At 46.6% G+C, this 17,991-nt stretch overlaps 1 protein-coding gene across 1 annotated transcript; it reads right to left on the minus strand.

Moving 5' to 3' along the window:
* Positions 1 to 203: 203 nt before the first annotated feature.
* LOC135400668 (cyclin-dependent kinase inhibitor 1B-like) lies at positions 204 to 15,778 on the minus strand. Its single transcript, XM_064632498.1, has 2 exons — positions 15,439 to 15,778; positions 204 to 301 (listed from the first exon to the last, which is right to left on the minus strand). The coding sequence occupies exons 1-2, from the start codon at positions 15,776 to 15,778 to the stop codon at positions 204 to 206; spliced, it is 438 nt and encodes a 145-aa protein (XP_064488568.1).
* Positions 15,779 to 17,991: the final 2,213 nt, after the last annotated feature.

Consider the following 17,991-nt stretch of genomic DNA (forward strand, 5'->3'; position numbering starts at 1 on the left):
TACATCTCACTGCCAGACCTGGAGCATACAGTACGTATGCCGACAGGCAAAATATAGACCTCTTGACCCGACTCCGTCGACGCTTGGACGGAGCAGATTATAACATGTGCGATGGAACATTCCAAATAGCTTCTCCTGTGTTAAAAAAAAAAAACAAGAAAACGAATTCGGCAGAATAATATGTACAAGCTCTTTGTTGAGAACTAGTAGTAGTCTGTACAAGTCGTCTTGCTTGTCGAAGATGGATGTCCACCATTGGATGATGTGAACAGTTCTGCTGTCAGTGCAATTTGCACTCCTCCTGCAAATTTGAAGAAGGTTGTGTTACTCCGTGAAAACAAAAACTGTTTCCTGGAATGCGCATGACTCGGGAGTAGTGCACATTCATAGGGGAGTTATGGTACGCTACAAACAGTTATGTATTGCCGTTCGTTATGTGAAGTATGCATAGGGTTCTTCGTTTTCGGGTTTTATGATTTTTCAAATTCGGGAGGGAAAAATCGGGTGCTATTTACGCACGAGAAGTCGGGGAGAAATCGGGCGCTACGATCTCCGTTTAATACGTCACCGGGGAATTTTCGGGTGAAACGAAAGGCATATGAAACGAGCCACTGCTGTGACACTGGGACGAGGAACAATAATATTTATATTTCCGCTCAGAACTGTGGCAGTGAATGACCGCGGTATTCAGACACTTGCTCGAGCTCCACAAAAGCTCATCTTTGACTCCTGCAGGAGGGGATCATAAACGGAGGAGAATATAGCTCTCATTGCTGATATTCTGATTCACTTTTCCGACGGTTTACCGAGAACGACCAAGTTGAAGGACCGCAAGGATTTCGGGTAGATATCGGGTTTTACCCGAATTCTTGAAAATTTGTTCGGGGGGTGAACTATCGTGAAAATGGGGTTTAACTCGAAAACGACGAACCCTAACTGCAGGCGGGCAAAAGGCTTTTTTCCCTATACTATCTCCACATAACTTAGTACGTTGTAAAAGTTGTTGCTTAGAGACACTAAATGGAGACACACACCCTGGATGCTCACGAAGAAGCTCGCCGTGTCAATTTGGTCGGTTCGGGCCTGGGTATGGGTTTCCCTGTGGACGATGCCTTCCGTTTTCTCACAATGAATTCTGCAACGAGAAGCACACAGGATGAGAAAGGGATCACACAACGAGGAGAGAGACCGACGTGAGCGTGTGGGATACAAACACTAAGCTGCTTGGGGACTTTTGATTTTTTGTCGGACAGGTATAATACTTGTAGTACAACATTGGCTGCAGGACTGTGTAGCTTTGCCTGCTAAAGTTTGTTCATCCGAAAGAAATGACTTTTTTCCTTGCCTCCCACTCAATCACACACTCTTTCTCTCATTTGCGTTAACAATAAATAAATATATTTCCTCTATCAAGGTTTCACGAGACAACATCATGCGCGACACCACAAAAGTTTTTTTTTTTTTATTATTACTTTTTTTGACACATGCTTTAAACAACATAACTGCATAATCCATACGGATCATAGCCTAAGGCTAGTACGATCCGGTAAAGAGAGAAAAAATACAGTAACAATGTTCAACAGCAGCAACAGTCAAATGTCAGTGCCAAGCTACCGACATCCAGTCGACAGCAAACATAAAAACGTAATCATACCAACTAACACTTATAGCAAGAAACAGTAATACTAACACTTATTCAGTAGGAACCTTCGCACAGCTAATTTTAAATTGTTGGACATTATAACATATAGAGGCAGAGAGTTCCACTTGATAACTCCTTGGTGTCGCAGAAGACGCTTACCATATATATTCGAGAACTGCGCAACATTAAAGTGGTTTCGTGGATCAATTTTGCTGGAGGATTTTACGTTTCTCACGGAAGTCATGCCACAGCAGCTCACACTGTACTAAAGTCCGAACGCGCAACGCTACGATCAGTGATCCGAAACGTCACCGACTGATCCACCGAGATAGCCCGTTTTCTCCTACCAAACACACATCCTTGTCCGTAATCAGGCTCCCTAAACCCCGCAGTGGTGCGCGTGAGGCCCCCTTTCCAATTGCAGGAGTACATTATGAGAGAAAGCCACCAGCGAAGAGGAGCACACTCCCCGGGGGCGAAGGCAACCACCTCCCGAACGCAGTGCCTCCTAACATGAGAGCGACCGTGCACTTTCATTTCCCCCCCTCCTAACTTCATGAGTTGTCCACGTGACTTCAGTCCACGCGATTCCCGTGTTTATGCAGAATGCTGTTGGCCCCTTTAAAGGGAAAAACCGGTTCCTTTTTTTCGGTTCTTCGGGCGATACGACAGAAAGCGACTCAAGGTTACGCAAGATCAGGGGGAGGAGAGTTCATATCGGGGGGACGATGGCCTCTCTGCGAACACCAGCACGTCAGGCGTACTCTGTTTTTTCTTTTCACTCTTATTATTGCGTGGAAAGGTTTTCAAAATAGTATTGAGCGATGGCTGTTTCGTTCACCATGGATAGGTGGTGGCGATACCGATGCGGATTTCTGAAATGTGTCCACTGCAGGGGGAACCGAACGTCATGTGCTCATTCCATAGGGACCCGTACGGTACGACTTCATCTTGAGTTGACCAGATGGCAACTGGTCGTGAACTGCATGTTTCTGCATATTGGAAGCACGCTTCCAAAACGGCAGCTCCAAGCAAGAGCCACGCCGAGATTCCAAGAGATTCCACGCCGAGATTGGAAGGTGAACCGGGTTCGAATACGGGCGCAGTTCCTCGTGAAGTCGGCCCAGGACACACGATCCCCCTCTGCGATAGTCGTGGCGAACTACTGCGGGCAGAGCTGTCAGAACCACCAATGTGACATGTGAACCACTTCAACGGAACAGCGCGAATCGCTTATCGTGGCTTCGAAACTGCTGTCGTGAAATATCTACTAAAACACGCTAGCGTAGAGCAGATCTCCAGCAGATAAGGGTTCATCCACTCACTGTCAGTCTCGTCGTTATTTTATCCGCGTATCCTGCAAAACTCGACAACTCGATCTTTTCTTTCTCGATAAACACACTGGAAAGGAAAATGTATGCATAACCGACGCTCGAGAAAGATAACACTTTATCTGGAAACGCCCTGTTTTTTTTTTTTTTTTTTCGCGAAACACTCAGGAATATGCTTGGTGGCGATGACCGCTGTGTGAGCGCACACCCCCAGCGCGCGATAACCTCACATGGGACAAGGTTATGTTTGGAAGATATATTTTTTCTTTTCAAATTCTGTGTTAGCGCCGCGAAGCAACTGTGGCTATCAGCGGCGTATAGACGTGGACAGGTGGAGAGAGGACAACAGGAAGGAGTGGGGGACAGTGCGCTGAAAACTTTCAGTACTAATTACTTGGATGAATTCGATGTGATTGAGTTGTCGTAGAGCTCTAGCGACCACATACACTCTTCAACCTCAACAAGTTTTCCTCGAGTTTCAATCTCTTCTGTTGCTCTTCCCCATCTGAATACCGCTCACAGCCGCAGCTTCTTCGCGGTGTTGACGCGGATTTTTTAAAAATATTTTTTATAACGTAAACGGTTCGAAAACACGCAAGCCGGCGAAAACGGCAGTCCCACAAATGCAACTTGATCTGGCCCTATCGTATCGTCAACGTACTTGCAGCACACCCCCAGCGAGAGATAAAACCAGATAAAACCACAACAAGAGAGAGGGAGCTGGTGTTGTGAAAGCCCGAATTTGGCAACACGCGCACGGGGAGAGAGAGAGGAGGAAAAATGGGGTGAATAGCCCCTGGTCTCTCTTTCACGCAAGAAACGACGGGGTTGTTTGCAAAGGCGCTTTCTTGATGGCGCAACAGGGAGGGGAGGAGGATGAAAGGGAGAGTGGTTGGCGCGAGAATAACAACCCCGGGGAGGAGCGGTGTCGTTTACCTTTGGCTACAGATTTCAGAGTCGGTCCATCCGCGGTTCAAGGACGAATGAGAAGGGGGTGACTATGCAGATTGGAAGGGGAGGGAAGACGTGCTTGTGCAGGATAATGCAGCCAAGATTGATGGCAATAAATCCGAAGAATGTTTGTGAAATGCATTGCTATGTGGACGACGTGGAACGAGAGCCCAGTGGAACGTACGCATTGCACTTATGCCGTTAATGCCCGCCACCACCGTAAAAGCAAGCGCCACCTATGGCACGCAAGTGAACTTAGAGCGCCTCAGAGCATTACGAGACGGCGGAGGTAGAAGGAGAACAACAACATTCTCGGTGTGCGCAGCAACAGGGTCAGCCGGTATAAACCATAACCAAAGCAGACGACAGAGCAGTACCTCTCAAAGTTCCCATGCTGCTTAGCGCTGCGTGCATCTTTTTAAAATCGTCTATTGTGCACTGCACAATAATCGTTTGGCCCTGAAAGTCCAATTTAAGGAGCGGGACAGCGCGTTTTCGTGAAGTTGTGTTAGTATTATCGAGCATTTCGGCACATCTTCAGACTTGCCAAGTATTTCGTTGACGAAAGGTATCGGGGCAGAGAGTTGTTATTTTGTACGTGTGTGTGGCGGGGGGTGCCATTTACGAGAGATCTGCCTGCCGGTGTGGCGGCATGATGCTCGGGGGATCGAGCGTCCTGGGCCGACTTCCCAGGGTACTGTACCGCCATTTGCATGAAAGCGTGTGAGGGAAAACACCCAGACAGCACAGCTGCGGCGCCCGGATTCGAACCCCGTCACCTCCCGCCTCCCCTTTCATTTTTTTTTCTTTTTGTTTTCGAAAAAGAAGGAAGAAGATGAAAAATGTTGCAACGTGCACGTGAACAACATGTGCCTCGAGTCGTTCCGAAAGGGGACCCTATCCTGTTCGCAATGAAATCGCGCAAATAAACACTCGTGCATTTCGCACAAGTCTCGTAAGAAACAGCATTCGGCAAAATTCCAACGTCCTCCACCCATTGGAGGAATTGCCCGATCGCGTTCACTGCTCCCTTTCCTTGAGGATGAGTGAGGCCGCGTTTTCGGAGAACACAAGGGAACGTTACTTCTTCCAACACGCTGTTGCGTCACCAGAACAAATTTGCCGCATGCGAAACGAAAAAAAGAGGGCTTCCCAGCTCGCATGTGTGTGTGTGTGTAGAAGCTTTCCGGGATATCGGCTTACGGGGCGTTGCGTCATGTACACGTCACCGTTCAGTTTTTGTCGTGCCGTGTGACGTACGGGGACTACCCTCCTTGGTTGAGATTGTCCCCTTCCACTGTTATGTCATGCAGATGTCACTTCAAAGTGAGTACCTTCTCGCACTTCGTTCACGTCCAGTTCCGGTTTTAATGTTTATTTGCACGTAGTGACGTCAATACGGTGTAGTTGACGTCTGAAGGAGGTGCGCCTGACGTGAGCACAGAAACAAAAGCAGCAAGGTGATGACAATTGAAAAAAAAAAGAAAAAAAAAGGTCACATCAACGAGAACGCTTGCTCTAAAATTTATTTCACAATTCCCCAATTTTGCTAAAATGTTTTTCTGCGTGGATTCTGGGCTAGGCGCTAAAAGTTTCTGGAGGTTTTGAGGTCGCGAGAGAGAGAGAGAGAGAGAAAAGGGGGGAATACTGGCTTCGTTCCCGTATTTTTTATTTATTTATTTTTTGTCTTTCCAATTTTCAAGATCACTGCAACACTAAAAGTTTGAGGAACGAGGTGTTAGCAAAATGGTGTAATTTACGGAAACGTCAATCTCGAGTTAGAAAGCTTCGTTTCATTTTAGTAAGGAGCTTACGTAACCGGGCAAAAAAAAAAATAATTCTACCGACATTGTCGCGTCTGTGTCCACTTTCTGAACGGACGCGTGTGTCCTTTTTACATTTTTCCTATATATTAAATTTTTCGAAGAAAACACACTTCAAAAAAGAAAGGAAGAAGGGAAACTTTATCTTGTTCAGCCTTTTCTTGAAAAAAATTCCACGTCTCAACGCTGAGTTTTACGAGGAACATTGCCTTAACTGCCTTCTAATGAAATATGCTGCAGTTCACACTGCGATGGGTCTTCCTGCACATTCATCAAAAACGGTCACCGCCAAGCAAAAGCACGGCACATGAACGTCATTTTTGTGGAGCTCTTAAATTTCCGGTCGATCAAATGGCATCGAACATGCGCTCGGAGCGCCACAGCACTTTATCGCGCGCCGTGTCGGGATGTCCGGAAACGCATACATCCGTCCCTTCTCCCCCAATAGCACTCAAACGCCCAACCTAGCAGAGCAAACCTCCCGTTCCGCATCAACAATTTTTGGCGGGACTCCTTTACTGGAGCAATCACGCCGGCGCCATACACTTTAGTTTTAAGAAAAAGGAGAAGAAGAAAAAAGAAAAACACGACACGACTTATCAAGGAAAAGAAAAAAGAGCTACGAGGATCTAGCGATAGGCGACAAAAAGGCTATGTGAACAGAAACGAAAACAAGTCCGGCGCTGAGATTCCGGGCTAGAAAAGCAATAGCGGGTTCAAGCAACCCTTACGCTGCCAATGGATCTGACAAGATGGTGGTGAACGAACTTCACCAAGGCCACGTAAGAAAAGTGAAAGGCTGCTTGTGTTTATAAACTGGCTTGGAAAGGGACGTACTGAGAGAGAGAGAAGAAAATCACGTGATTATGCCTTCTGCAAGTCGTCAGATCGGTCGAGCTGTCGTTCTCTTCGTTTCGTGGAGCATGACAGCTACGAAAGGCGGAATGGGTTCTGTCCACGAGAACACGTCGCAGTCTTTCACCACAACTGTCTCTCTCTCTCTCTGATGCGGAGTATGTGCGTTACTCAACGAGATTTTGGCTCAAGTGGCTTCTGTCTCGTTGACGTGTATTAAACGGGTTGTGAGACTTGGCTGCGAGCAGATGTTTAAAAGTCGGTCATTTGGAAAGATGTGAGCCCTCATTCTAAGTTTTACAGTAAAGGGGGTAATAGACGGGTAGAAAATAGGCACTGGAACTCATCCGACAGTCAGGCCGAGAGGTCACGTGCTTACGAGACCACTGACGTCACGCCGAATTTCTTTCGTGGATTTGTATCGCCTCCACTAAGACGCGTAAAAGATTGTGTGTTTTTTTTTCTTTCTTTCTTTTTCGTCAATACATTCTCGTCCAGTACGATGCGTTGGTTGGGAAAAGCAGCTGGAGTGACCGCCAGATTTCGGTTTCAAAAGGGGAAGTCATTACTTCTCCCTCACTGTGTACACACAATTCTTGCATGCCGGACATCATTATCTAAATTCCCTGAGCGCTCCTGCCGTGGCGGCGACATCAAGCGCTAGCGCCGCGCATCGTGTCCCTATTGGTTCACAAAGTCACGTGACAGCGGCTCGGAGGGAGCGAGAGAGCCACACACAGGGCAACCCACATCGAGGCTTCCCCGTGACGTCACAAAGTGGGTAATTGATGATTCGTGGCTTTAAGTCGCGAGACAACTGTCACCAAGTCACCTGCGACTACTTCGTGGTCTACCGTTCTTGACGATTTTACCCTTGTCGTAGGTACTCCGATCAGCTAGGCCAAGCTAGGATCAAAATGAATCCACAAAAAAATATCTGTACAGTGAAGCAGCACCATCGTAGGCTAGATTTTGCCTGTTTCTGCTTCTTTTAGGTTGCAGAATTAGCTTGCAAGAAAGGCCTAATAAAATGGCGTTTCCATTCCGTAGCGCATCACTGCGCACATGATATAGAGATACGATGCGACGCGTCCAACGCCCTCTGGAAACAGGTGTGGGCAGCGCGAACCTTTGAACCCTGAAAGAGGAGCTTCTAGAGCAGAACTGCTTCGGTTGCCCTAATGGCGTCGATTATGCGAGCAATTATCGCGGGAATAATCATCGTCTCGATCTACCCTCCATTGAAGTTGACGTTCAAGGTCTTCCCACTGTGAGGAAGGGTTGGTAATTGCAGGGAGGTGACATTAGTTCCAGGAAAGGGGGAACAGAATGGCGGTCGTGTTGGACCTAATGAGGCGAGTCCAGTTGATAGAGCAGACCTTCAAGGTTTCATGGAGTCAACGATGAGGCCTTGTATGTATTCCAGCCTCAGAACATCAGTTCTTTGATGGAGTCGTCTCTGCTGCTATGCCAAAGGCTCCTGGTGTCGGTTACGGGCGGTATTGATCGATTATTTGGTGGAGCAGAAAGGGGGTTTGGAGTATAAATATATATATATATATATATTTCTTTCTCTCTTCGATTAAACAAGTAAGGTGCAAGAAGATAAAAGGAAGGAGAAGCACGGGGACACATTTCCATTGTATTGTTTTTATTACGTTCCTATAAAGGAGCCCAGAAAGCCATCTCAAGGATTTTCTCTTTCTGACGCATTATGAAAGGATGTGACTTTACTTGACAACTAACATAAAAAATTATCCGAATGCAATATTTTTCTCAGAAAAAAAAAAAAAAAAAAACGCGCGCGTTCCTGCGCAGGGCGAAACCAGGAGGAAGAGGAGGAGGAAAAACGTCATTGGTGATGTCATTACTGTTACATGAGTGACCGCGCTCCAATCGGGGCCGGAGCTTTCCGCCTTCTTTTTTTTTTTTTTCTTTTCTTTTTTCGTTTCTCTCCTAGTTAGCTTCCTGTGTAGCAGACGACGTTTCTCTAAACCAATCAGGGGGCTGTTCCATAATGACGTCAAAGCGACTCGGACGGCTTGTTGCGGGCATTGCCACCCTTGCGCCCGGTCGCGATTTCTAAGATGGAATTCTGCGATATTTATGCATCTGTCGGATGCATCACTTCGCATGGTGCATTTTACTGGTCAGATTAGCGTTCTTTTTGTGTATCTGCGTGTGTGTTTTTGTAAGTAGTGACTGAAGTGCTTTCTGCATGCGTTGCTGGACACTCTCAAGTTACGCTAGAGACTCTGATGTTCCGGATGTGCTGTCCGAGATTTTCCACTGGTTTTCCGATTCCCAAACAGAAATCGACAGAGTACCGCCTGAAGTCTGCCCATGACGCGTACTATCCCCCGTGTCTTGCACTTTTCCCTGCTGTCCTCTCCATCCGTGCAAGACTCATTTGCTTCGCATTCACGGTACTTAAAAAAAAAACGCAGAAGTTAAATATTTATTGAAACATACGTGAGAGGTACTTCCCCCTCCTTCTCATCTGCGTCGCCGACGTCAGTCACGAAATTTGTTCTACGTTTGTTTCCTGACAACGAAAACCGATGCGATCCCGCTGTCTTTCAAAGCATTTATCATCATTCTTATCCATCACTTCCCACGAAAAAAGCCATCACAGCGTATCCGCCGCACGCACATTCTGCTTTACCCAGGCGACCTCCACGACCCGAAAAATACATTCCCTCCGTATGTTCCATGTGAAAGCGATACTGCACGTGCAAGCCATCGAAACTGTCTCCGAAGCCCACTAGACAAATAACAAACTGTCACACGCACCAACATATTTCACAGTTCGGGATTTGTCCACCAGGGATGCGCCGCGTTAGGGGGCGTGCGCGCGCGAAGGCTCGCTCCAAAGGCCCAGGGGTCGAATCCCGCCCGCAATGTCAACCGTACTGCCACAAGGCGTCGCGTTTGGCAGATAATATTTCGTGTTTCTTCCGCGAGTGGCGCTTTGATTTAGTTCAACTGAAGTTGGTAATCTGATACTGGAGAAAAAAAAATTGAACGAACCGATATCGGGTTCGCTAATAGGGGTTCCAAAAATAAGTATGGGAGAGAAAAATGGGCGTTGATACGACGGTTCTAGAAGTGACAGCGAAAAATATATGGCCGTTGTAGGGAATGTCTTTTTTATGCACGTGTGTGTGTGTGTTGGGGGGGAGGGTGACCACACAGTGAGACGCTCTTGTACTTCTTTGTTGAAAAAGGAACCGGGAAAAACAAACTGTGTTTGTGTACCCGCCTATATCAGCGAACGCATTTCAGTATACTATTTGGAAACCGTAACTAACGCACGAACGTCGTTCATAGTCACGAGCGAAAAAAAAAAGAAAAACCAGTTACACTGTTGGTATTACAATGAAGCGAACAGAACGCTATTTTCGTGGTATTCGCTAACACACACTTGTTGTGGAACAAACAGCTTCATTTTTAAGATGATGAATGTGGAGTTTCATCACCAGGGGCGATACTCTACCCCATTGATGGTGGTGATGTGGGGAACGAAATAATGAGTCCATTCACAATAAGGATCCAAGTCCTAGGGTGTCCAAAAATGTCAAAAGAGCTTTGAGGCCAGAGCGTTGCTGGGCTGGATTTTGGCCAGGGACTAAGCAATTTTGAGTTTTTTTTCTTCTTATTATTATTAGTATTACTATCTGACACCGCTGTTTTTATTGCACCTCTGCCATCGAGAGTACACGGTTTGTGCCAGATGGTTGCTCGATGGCGTTTTATTGCCGTGTTTGTGCCAAAACTAATTCGCTAAGCGAATGTCATTCTCGTGTAATTTCGCTATTATACGTGTTCCCTCGTGACAGCGAATTAGCGACATTCAGTGCGAATGTCATTCGATGGAAATGAGTCTCAATTTCCGTCGAATTGGTAGAGGTTGGAGAATGACACAGGTGAACCGTAATAGCGCTTGCTCTTCAAGCTCGGGAAATACGCTCTAAATGGTGAGTCGCGGTTGGTTAAACAATGAGAATCATGCCCCCACAAGCACCAGGGAAACAGCTGGTACCAAGCTGGACCACATGGAAAGAGCATCATCCGCTGCTGTAGTACGCATTTAGCTCGCAGCTGCCGGCGAAATGACATTGCAGGTCCTATTTGCCATATTCGGAAGTCCGTTAAAAATAGTCTTCTGTCGTTGGAAAAAAAGACGCCACGTCTGGCAACAGCGTTCTTGGTTACCGGCTGCGCAAACAGTCTTTCGAAACATCCCTTTTTCCTTTCTTTTTTTCGGCAGACTACGTTTTCCAGTTCTACGTAAAACCTTTTTCTTAACTCACTTCATTTCCATATACAAAGGTGAAAGTCAATGGTCGACGTCTCTCTCGCCGCAGAGCCCCCCGGCGAAGCAACAATAGTACATTATGACGGATGAAGTTTATATTAGCATAATAAACCTCACGTTTGTCTCATTTGCATAAAGCTGAGAAGAAGAAGAAGAGGTAGTTGGCCCAAAAACCGGACCGCGCGCTGGACGGCGCCGTTGACAAAGTTTGCATCGCGTGGGAATGGCAAGGATGCAAAGTCACAAGTTGCGTGTAAGGGATACTCTGTGTGTACGAGAAAACTGGCATAGGGAGATGTTGCCCACAAATAAATACCCAGTCTGGGGTCTGAACGACAAACACAAACGGCGTCCGTTCGTACCTGTCCTTGTTCATATCTTACCAAAATGTTACCAACAACTAGCGTACACCATTCTGTTCCTATGTCCTATTATTTATGTATTTGAAGTTATTAGAAAAGTTGTCTTCTGGTGTTCAACGCAATCCCTGTTTGGCCGCAATGTCCTATACACGAGCTCAACACATACACTTTACGTGTGTACGTACTTTTTGGCGACGAGCATCGCCGCACACGTAAGCTCCTGCAAATTCGGAAAAAATAAATATATAAAAATTTTGGAATTGTGACGTGTTTGTTTATTATGGGCTGTAGGAGAGGTTAACCGAGACAGTGTATCGCTATTCCGCTCGGGTATCCTGGGGACAAGGACTTTTTCCTGTAGCAGCCTTAAATAAAACTAATATCAAAACCGCTGTCACTGTTGTTCAAAGACATTGCTGGCACTTTGCCAAAAGGGGGGGCGATAGCCAGGTTCCGATTTTTTATCTGTGCCGCTTTTCTGTCATCTTTTTTTTTTCTCTCTCTCTCTCTCTTGCTGGCCAGCGATTACTACATTCGGGCATGCCTCCACCTGCTTTTTGTTTGGAACCAAATCGTTTGTTCCCTTTCTCAGTATACAGAGAGAGAGGGTATACAGAGATACAAACGTGGAAAGCGGGACCACGTACACCCGCATCGCTATGCCATAAAGGACTCCTCCATTTGTACGGGGGAGTACGTTGCACTCTCGACGAAACATTTCTGTCCGTTCGTAATGACCCGGCCCCCAGAGCAAGACCGCCGCCCTCGCAAGAAAACCCCTTCACTTGACGACCAGCCCCTGGATGAATTGCGAACGCACACGCGCACAATACACACACCTCTCTCTCTCTCTCTCATTGCTCAATTTTCTAGTTCCTCCTCGCCTAATTATTGAGTTCTCTTGGCGCATCATATGATACAACCCCCCGAACGGGGGGCCTCAAAAATGGAGGCTTGCCCTCTATCATTAGGTGCATTCTGTTGTATCTGACACAAAGAGCACACGTGCAGCTTAGAGTCACTAAATAAGCTTATTTAGTGACTCTAGTGCAGCTCTTTGTCATTGCGATCGCTTGTTACAATAATCCTTCCTTGCGCCGTTTTATTCTTGTTTTGTACAATTGAATAGATTGCGCGAAATATTCGTTCGTCAATTTTTACGAGCGGCGTTGTCGAGTGGAATCAGAAAAAAAAAACAAAAAAAAGCTACTATAAAACGTATGTAAATACGAGGCACATAGAGAAAATAAGCAAAGAGTGGTGGGCATAGTTCTCAGGAGGAGTGTGTTATCGAGTGAATATCGGGGTAGGTAGTTTGGTGCTCGCCGCTGACAACCGCAGTTGAACTGCGTGCAATTTTTGCACGCGGAAGCCTCATACCTCACTGGGATTTATTGATTTGTGGTGAGAACTGTATGTCGGAAAGCCAAGTGTAGGAGCGGGTAGTAAAATTTAAAAAAAAACGACGTCTTTGAAGATGCTCCCCGGCTTGGCCGATCCGCTAAAAACCTGATGTGGGAGCGCCTCATGTGGCGCCCGTTTTGAATGTTACAGTTACACTTGGCTATCTGTCAGTTCTCACTACAAGCTACCGACATTCGTGAATGAATCACAACAAGTTTTAAGCCTTTTGATTGAAAACATAGCACCACCGCACGCGACTTTCGTGCAACAGTCAATTAGACCTGCCATGCTTGAAGCTCAATACCAAAATGGACTTCTGAGCGACGGACACCAAACTACCTACCACGATATTCACTACATAACGGCTGCCATATGCAGACCACTTGTTTGGTCGTAGGTAAACTGATGACACCTTTCCGGTTGTTTTCTTAGTGTCCCATGTATATGTGGCAAAAAGAAGTCGAAACTCTTTGGTCGCGGGTAATGTGGACAACTGTTTTAGTATAATCCAATAATAAATAGAAGTGGTGGGTCCGAATGTTCCTCCTGGAGTCGATCTTCCTGTGAAGCAGCAGTTCCGCATCTCCATACCCCCCCCCCCCCCTTTTTTTTTTCTTCTGTACCCGTGGATGGCATGCATAAGATTGCAGAGTTTCATCTTACGCTGACCCTGAATACTGAGGACTTGACGCATGTTGTCAATTTTTAAAATAAATAATTAGCTACGTTAAAAATTAAAAGAGTTTTGAAACAGTTGCGTCGAATTTTACCGTCTACCCTCGACAGCTTTTCCCTTTGCCATCCCTTTCGCAACGCGGTGGTATTTTGCCGTCCGTCTGGGAGTATGTGCGTACGAGGTCTTGACGTCAGGATTGATTGAACAAAGCAAATGGCGTGAGCCCTCGCAAGCACGAGCATGTCGGACAACGGTTATCTCTCGCCTGGACGTGACACATAGCAGGAAGCAATGCTCCCTACACACAGCTTTGAGCCGCCCACGTGAGTTATCATGTGGTACGCATTTGCATCCTGGGCAAAAAAGAAAGAAAAATACTGGGACAGGGACAGACAGTCCCCCGGAGATGAGAAAGGACGCCCCTAGCTACATTATTTTCTCAAGTTGCTCGAACACCTCTTGCATTGTCTAGCCATTATTATCTATTTTCATCGAGATATTTATTTGTAAAAAGAAGAAGATGAAAATAACCTACATTCCACCCAGAAAAATAAATTGGAAATGTGTAGTACAGGAATCACAGCAATGACGTTTACCACGAGAAAGGACAACTAAAATATTGATACAAAAATAAAGACAGAGAAGGAATCCACATATCTGCCCAGGAGGCGGTATTCCCTTTTGTATGACTCACCCCACTGCTGTGCGAAAACAACAAAATTGGTGAAGCGTGGATGACGCAACACCTGTGCTCCCTTTATCCGCAAACACAATCTATCTTAGCGGGTTTTTTCAGGTGCGATGCGTCAATCTCTGCCGCTTTCCACAAACAGACGGATTCCGACGCGCCAGTGATTGGTAGCTTTAACTTCATAGCCAAAAATAAAAAAAAAAAAGAGAAGAGAGCTGTCGTCTGTATAGAAATGTCGTCTGTGACCAACTACGCAATGAAATCCTGCTGCCAATGCTAGAATACCGGTTGCATCGTTCGACGTTTGCAAACATCCGGGTAACTGAAAGTAACTCACGCAGCTGGCGACAACACATCCCCAGAAAGTAAAATCGCAACAGTCGTCAACTTCCGTCCACGTCACATCCAACTGCGAGCGAAGCACAAAAAGGAGCAACACTGGGGCAGTGCGCTTTCGCTTCTGCATTGCCGTAAACAGGCGACGTGGCGGTATCTTTTCCCTGACAGCGACCGGCCACCACCGATGTCGCCCAACAACTTTACTTATGATTGCGTACATTTTTATGCTGCTTGGTTTTCGCTAAGTTCTTCCGTGCTTTCAGCAGTTATCCGGACACTCAAATATAACTTGCAGAAATAAATCCTTAGCGCTACAAAATAAGCGTACAAACAGAGTCACCTTGCTTGTAGCAGTTACAATCTGCTCCAAATTATTAAGCGTACAACGAGCAATCTTTATGTTCCAGCCATTGCTATCGGCCTATTTTTATATATTATTTCAATTTTGAGAGAGAACGGAGGAAAATACTGGAGGCGACAAACGCTGTGGGGATGACTTAATCGCGGTAGTGAACTCACCAAGTTTGTTTCTTTTCATGACGTGCACTGTTGTGAACCGGACGCAAAATTTTGCCTCAGTTTCTCGAGATGTTAGGCGAATTACTGAAGCACAACCCATTTCCAAATAACTTGCAAAAGGGAGGCAGTATGCGAACCCATGACCTTGCCAAGCGCAAATCCACAATAGTTTCGAACGTTCCCCGACTTCTCTCGATTATCTATACATCCCACCTCTTCTTAGCAGATACTTTTCTCCCCCAGTCTGGTATCAATGCCAAACACCGAGCAAACCACGGCCTTGCATCCTACGAGATCACGCCACAACCTGCCCGCACAGCGAGCGGTATACATACGATAACAGACAACATCACCCCCTCCGTCGCAACGGAGAAGCAAAATCAAAACCGAAACACAAGCGTACGCACCTGACGCTGCGCTTGCTGTGGTAATCCACATAAACAACCGCATCCCTCCCTTTACTACCCACCCCCAAACAGGCCCTCCCGTCCCAGGAACACATAGAGGGATTTAAAAAGCGCACCCACCTGTTAGCTTGGGCTGTTTTTCTGCGTGTAGACTAGGTACAGCATTCTCCCTAGCTTTGAGGTGCAAAGGAGAGCAGGATATTGCACTGTCTTTTCGTGATGCTGCATATTCTTCGGGGTCCGAATTGGACACTCTAGTCCACTCGTAACGACCCTCCAAAGGTGCATCGTTGACGAAATCATAGTTCCAAGTGTGGGAGAAGGTAGTTTGAAACTTTTCCAGCTCGGCGCGTGCGAAGCGCCGGCTTTCCTCCTGCTGCAACGGTTCGTCGAAAAGGACACGGCACACACCGGCAACATCGCCCAGATCGGGACGCCACTTCACTTCACCAGTGCCCATGCTGTCGAATGCACATACATACACGGCACAACACAACATGCACGCTACTTTGCGAAACGGCGATGATGTAGCCCGTACATGTTGCTGCGATGGCTGCGCATGACTTAAAAAAACGAAAACGACGGCCTGCTCGCATGAAAACAGGGTGCGCTCGCTTTTACGTCGCGTCCCCGGGAGCAGCTCAGCCAATCGGGAAGGGCGCCGCGTCCATTTCAAATCTGATTGGTTCACGGCACGAAGGCTCGCGTCAGGGGATGGCGTCCGTTTTTTTTTTTCTTGGTTTCTGCTGCCGGTGCGCTAAAGACAATTTTGCTTTTTCTGTTTTAAAATGACGTTTCACGAAGACACGTTCTGTGGATTGATAAATTGTGCACCGTGAACTATACGCTACATTCTTTTCGAATATACACAACGTTGCTTTAGCTTGACGGGAAGTTTGTCGTGGGAGTGGTCAGAGCGGCGACGGTTTGCAGACCAACTTTGTTGGAAAGCCTTCTTGCGAGCCGCTCGATCCGGAAATCTCTGCAGAGATCACGCCGGAATTACGTTACACAGAGCATGGGCATAGGCGCATGTCGGCAATATGACCCAGATTGAACACGACTTGGGTGTGGGGGCGGTTTGTGTCGTGTTGCCGAAGTAATCTGCATGCGCCAGGATTTCTACTGTTCTGCGGGAAGGAGCTCGTCGGAGTGACTCATCCCTGAAGTAAGCCTGAAAATATTTGCTGGCAGGGACGTTTTTACCAGTGAGATTTTAATTTCAATTCACATTCGTTGACTACTAATTTTACCTTTCGATTTGAGGTTTTCCTATCTTTGGGATGACGACCTTCAAGTTCCAGGTTTAACAGACGACAGCCCAGTGGGTGACAGAGGCAGTGAGGGACCAATCTGAACGACTAAGGGCCCAATGTTTGACATCATCGCATTGTCTGTCTTTTGTGGTTGTTCTCCAGTTTGTATCTCCCAGAAGCGGATCTGCTTTTCGTTTTCTTTTTTGTTGTTGGTTTTGGAGAATCACAACACTACTAACTCACCTGCAGTTTTCCATCCCCCACATTTCTGTCGATGGTAGACAACGGATAACAGGGTGCAATTTGAAACCCGCTTCGAAGTCGCACGTGGGAAAGAATCTGTCCCACATCGTCAGCAGCATTGATTTTTTTTTTAATCTCTCGCACTCTTCACCCACTTATCGGTCTCCATTTTGTTCATCCTGGATGATGCAGACATAACATTGCGCGGTACGGTAACGTGGTATTTCGCGCGTTAACCATGTATTGGCCGTGTTATTTCGCAAATGACAGCAAGTAAATGATTCGGCCATTATGTCATAAAGGTGTTCGTACATGTCTATTGCATTCCACTAGCCGTACGCGACACATCAGGATTCAGGAGCCATCGTGCAAAATATTTCCGCAGAACGTTGTATATCACAATTCAGGTTACAGAAAGCCTAAAAAAGATCCGCAATGCGCCAAGCGGCAAAACTAAGTACTTTCGCCATGACGTCAGAGGAAGACGAGTTCTCATTCGTCACTGAAAAATCGTCTGCTACGAATATGGCGCAGCGCTGTCTACATCCGCTTGGGACCAATGACGTCACGAAAGCCATTTATGAGATTCGATGGATTTTATTAAAGCATTGTGCATATCCAGTGCGACCACGGAAATCACAACAACGGCAGGAAATAGCTTGCACGTGACGTACCACAGTACGTGGCTCCGCCCGCCTTAATTCTTCATCGTCTCAGAACACGCCATAACCCGTTGTCTGCTGGAACGAGCACACTACGTGGATGTGTAAAAGAAAAACGTTAAGTTCCTTTCACGGGGCTCTAAGTTAAAACGTCAAGCGGACACTAATCCTGGGCGTGGTTACGTCGTAATCCAAACGGGCTTCAACATAAAGACGTCATAAGACCATGGGAAAAAGTGGTTCACGAGGAATAAGGACACGTCACTTGGACAAAAATGATTTGTTCGTCTGCTCATTAGAAAGGTGATAAGTGCACTAATATATTGTTTCACATTTTCTTGTTGCTGTATTTTCTTTTTCGTACAATAGACTATCTGCATCATACTAAAAGGCCTGAGCGTGACCAGTTTCCCTCTTTCCCCTATTGCCCGTGGAGCGTCCTCATTGGTCAATATCTCTCAAATAAGGGGACAAGGTGAAGTGCATGTAGCTTCTTCTGTGAACCCCCCTTG

The sequence above is a fragment of the Ornithodoros turicata genome, chromosome 7 (assembly GCF_037126465.1).
Source record: "Ornithodoros turicata isolate Travis chromosome 7, ASM3712646v1, whole genome shotgun sequence".
NCBI lineage: Eukaryota > Metazoa > Arthropoda > Arachnida > Ixodida > Argasidae > Ornithodoros > Ornithodoros turicata.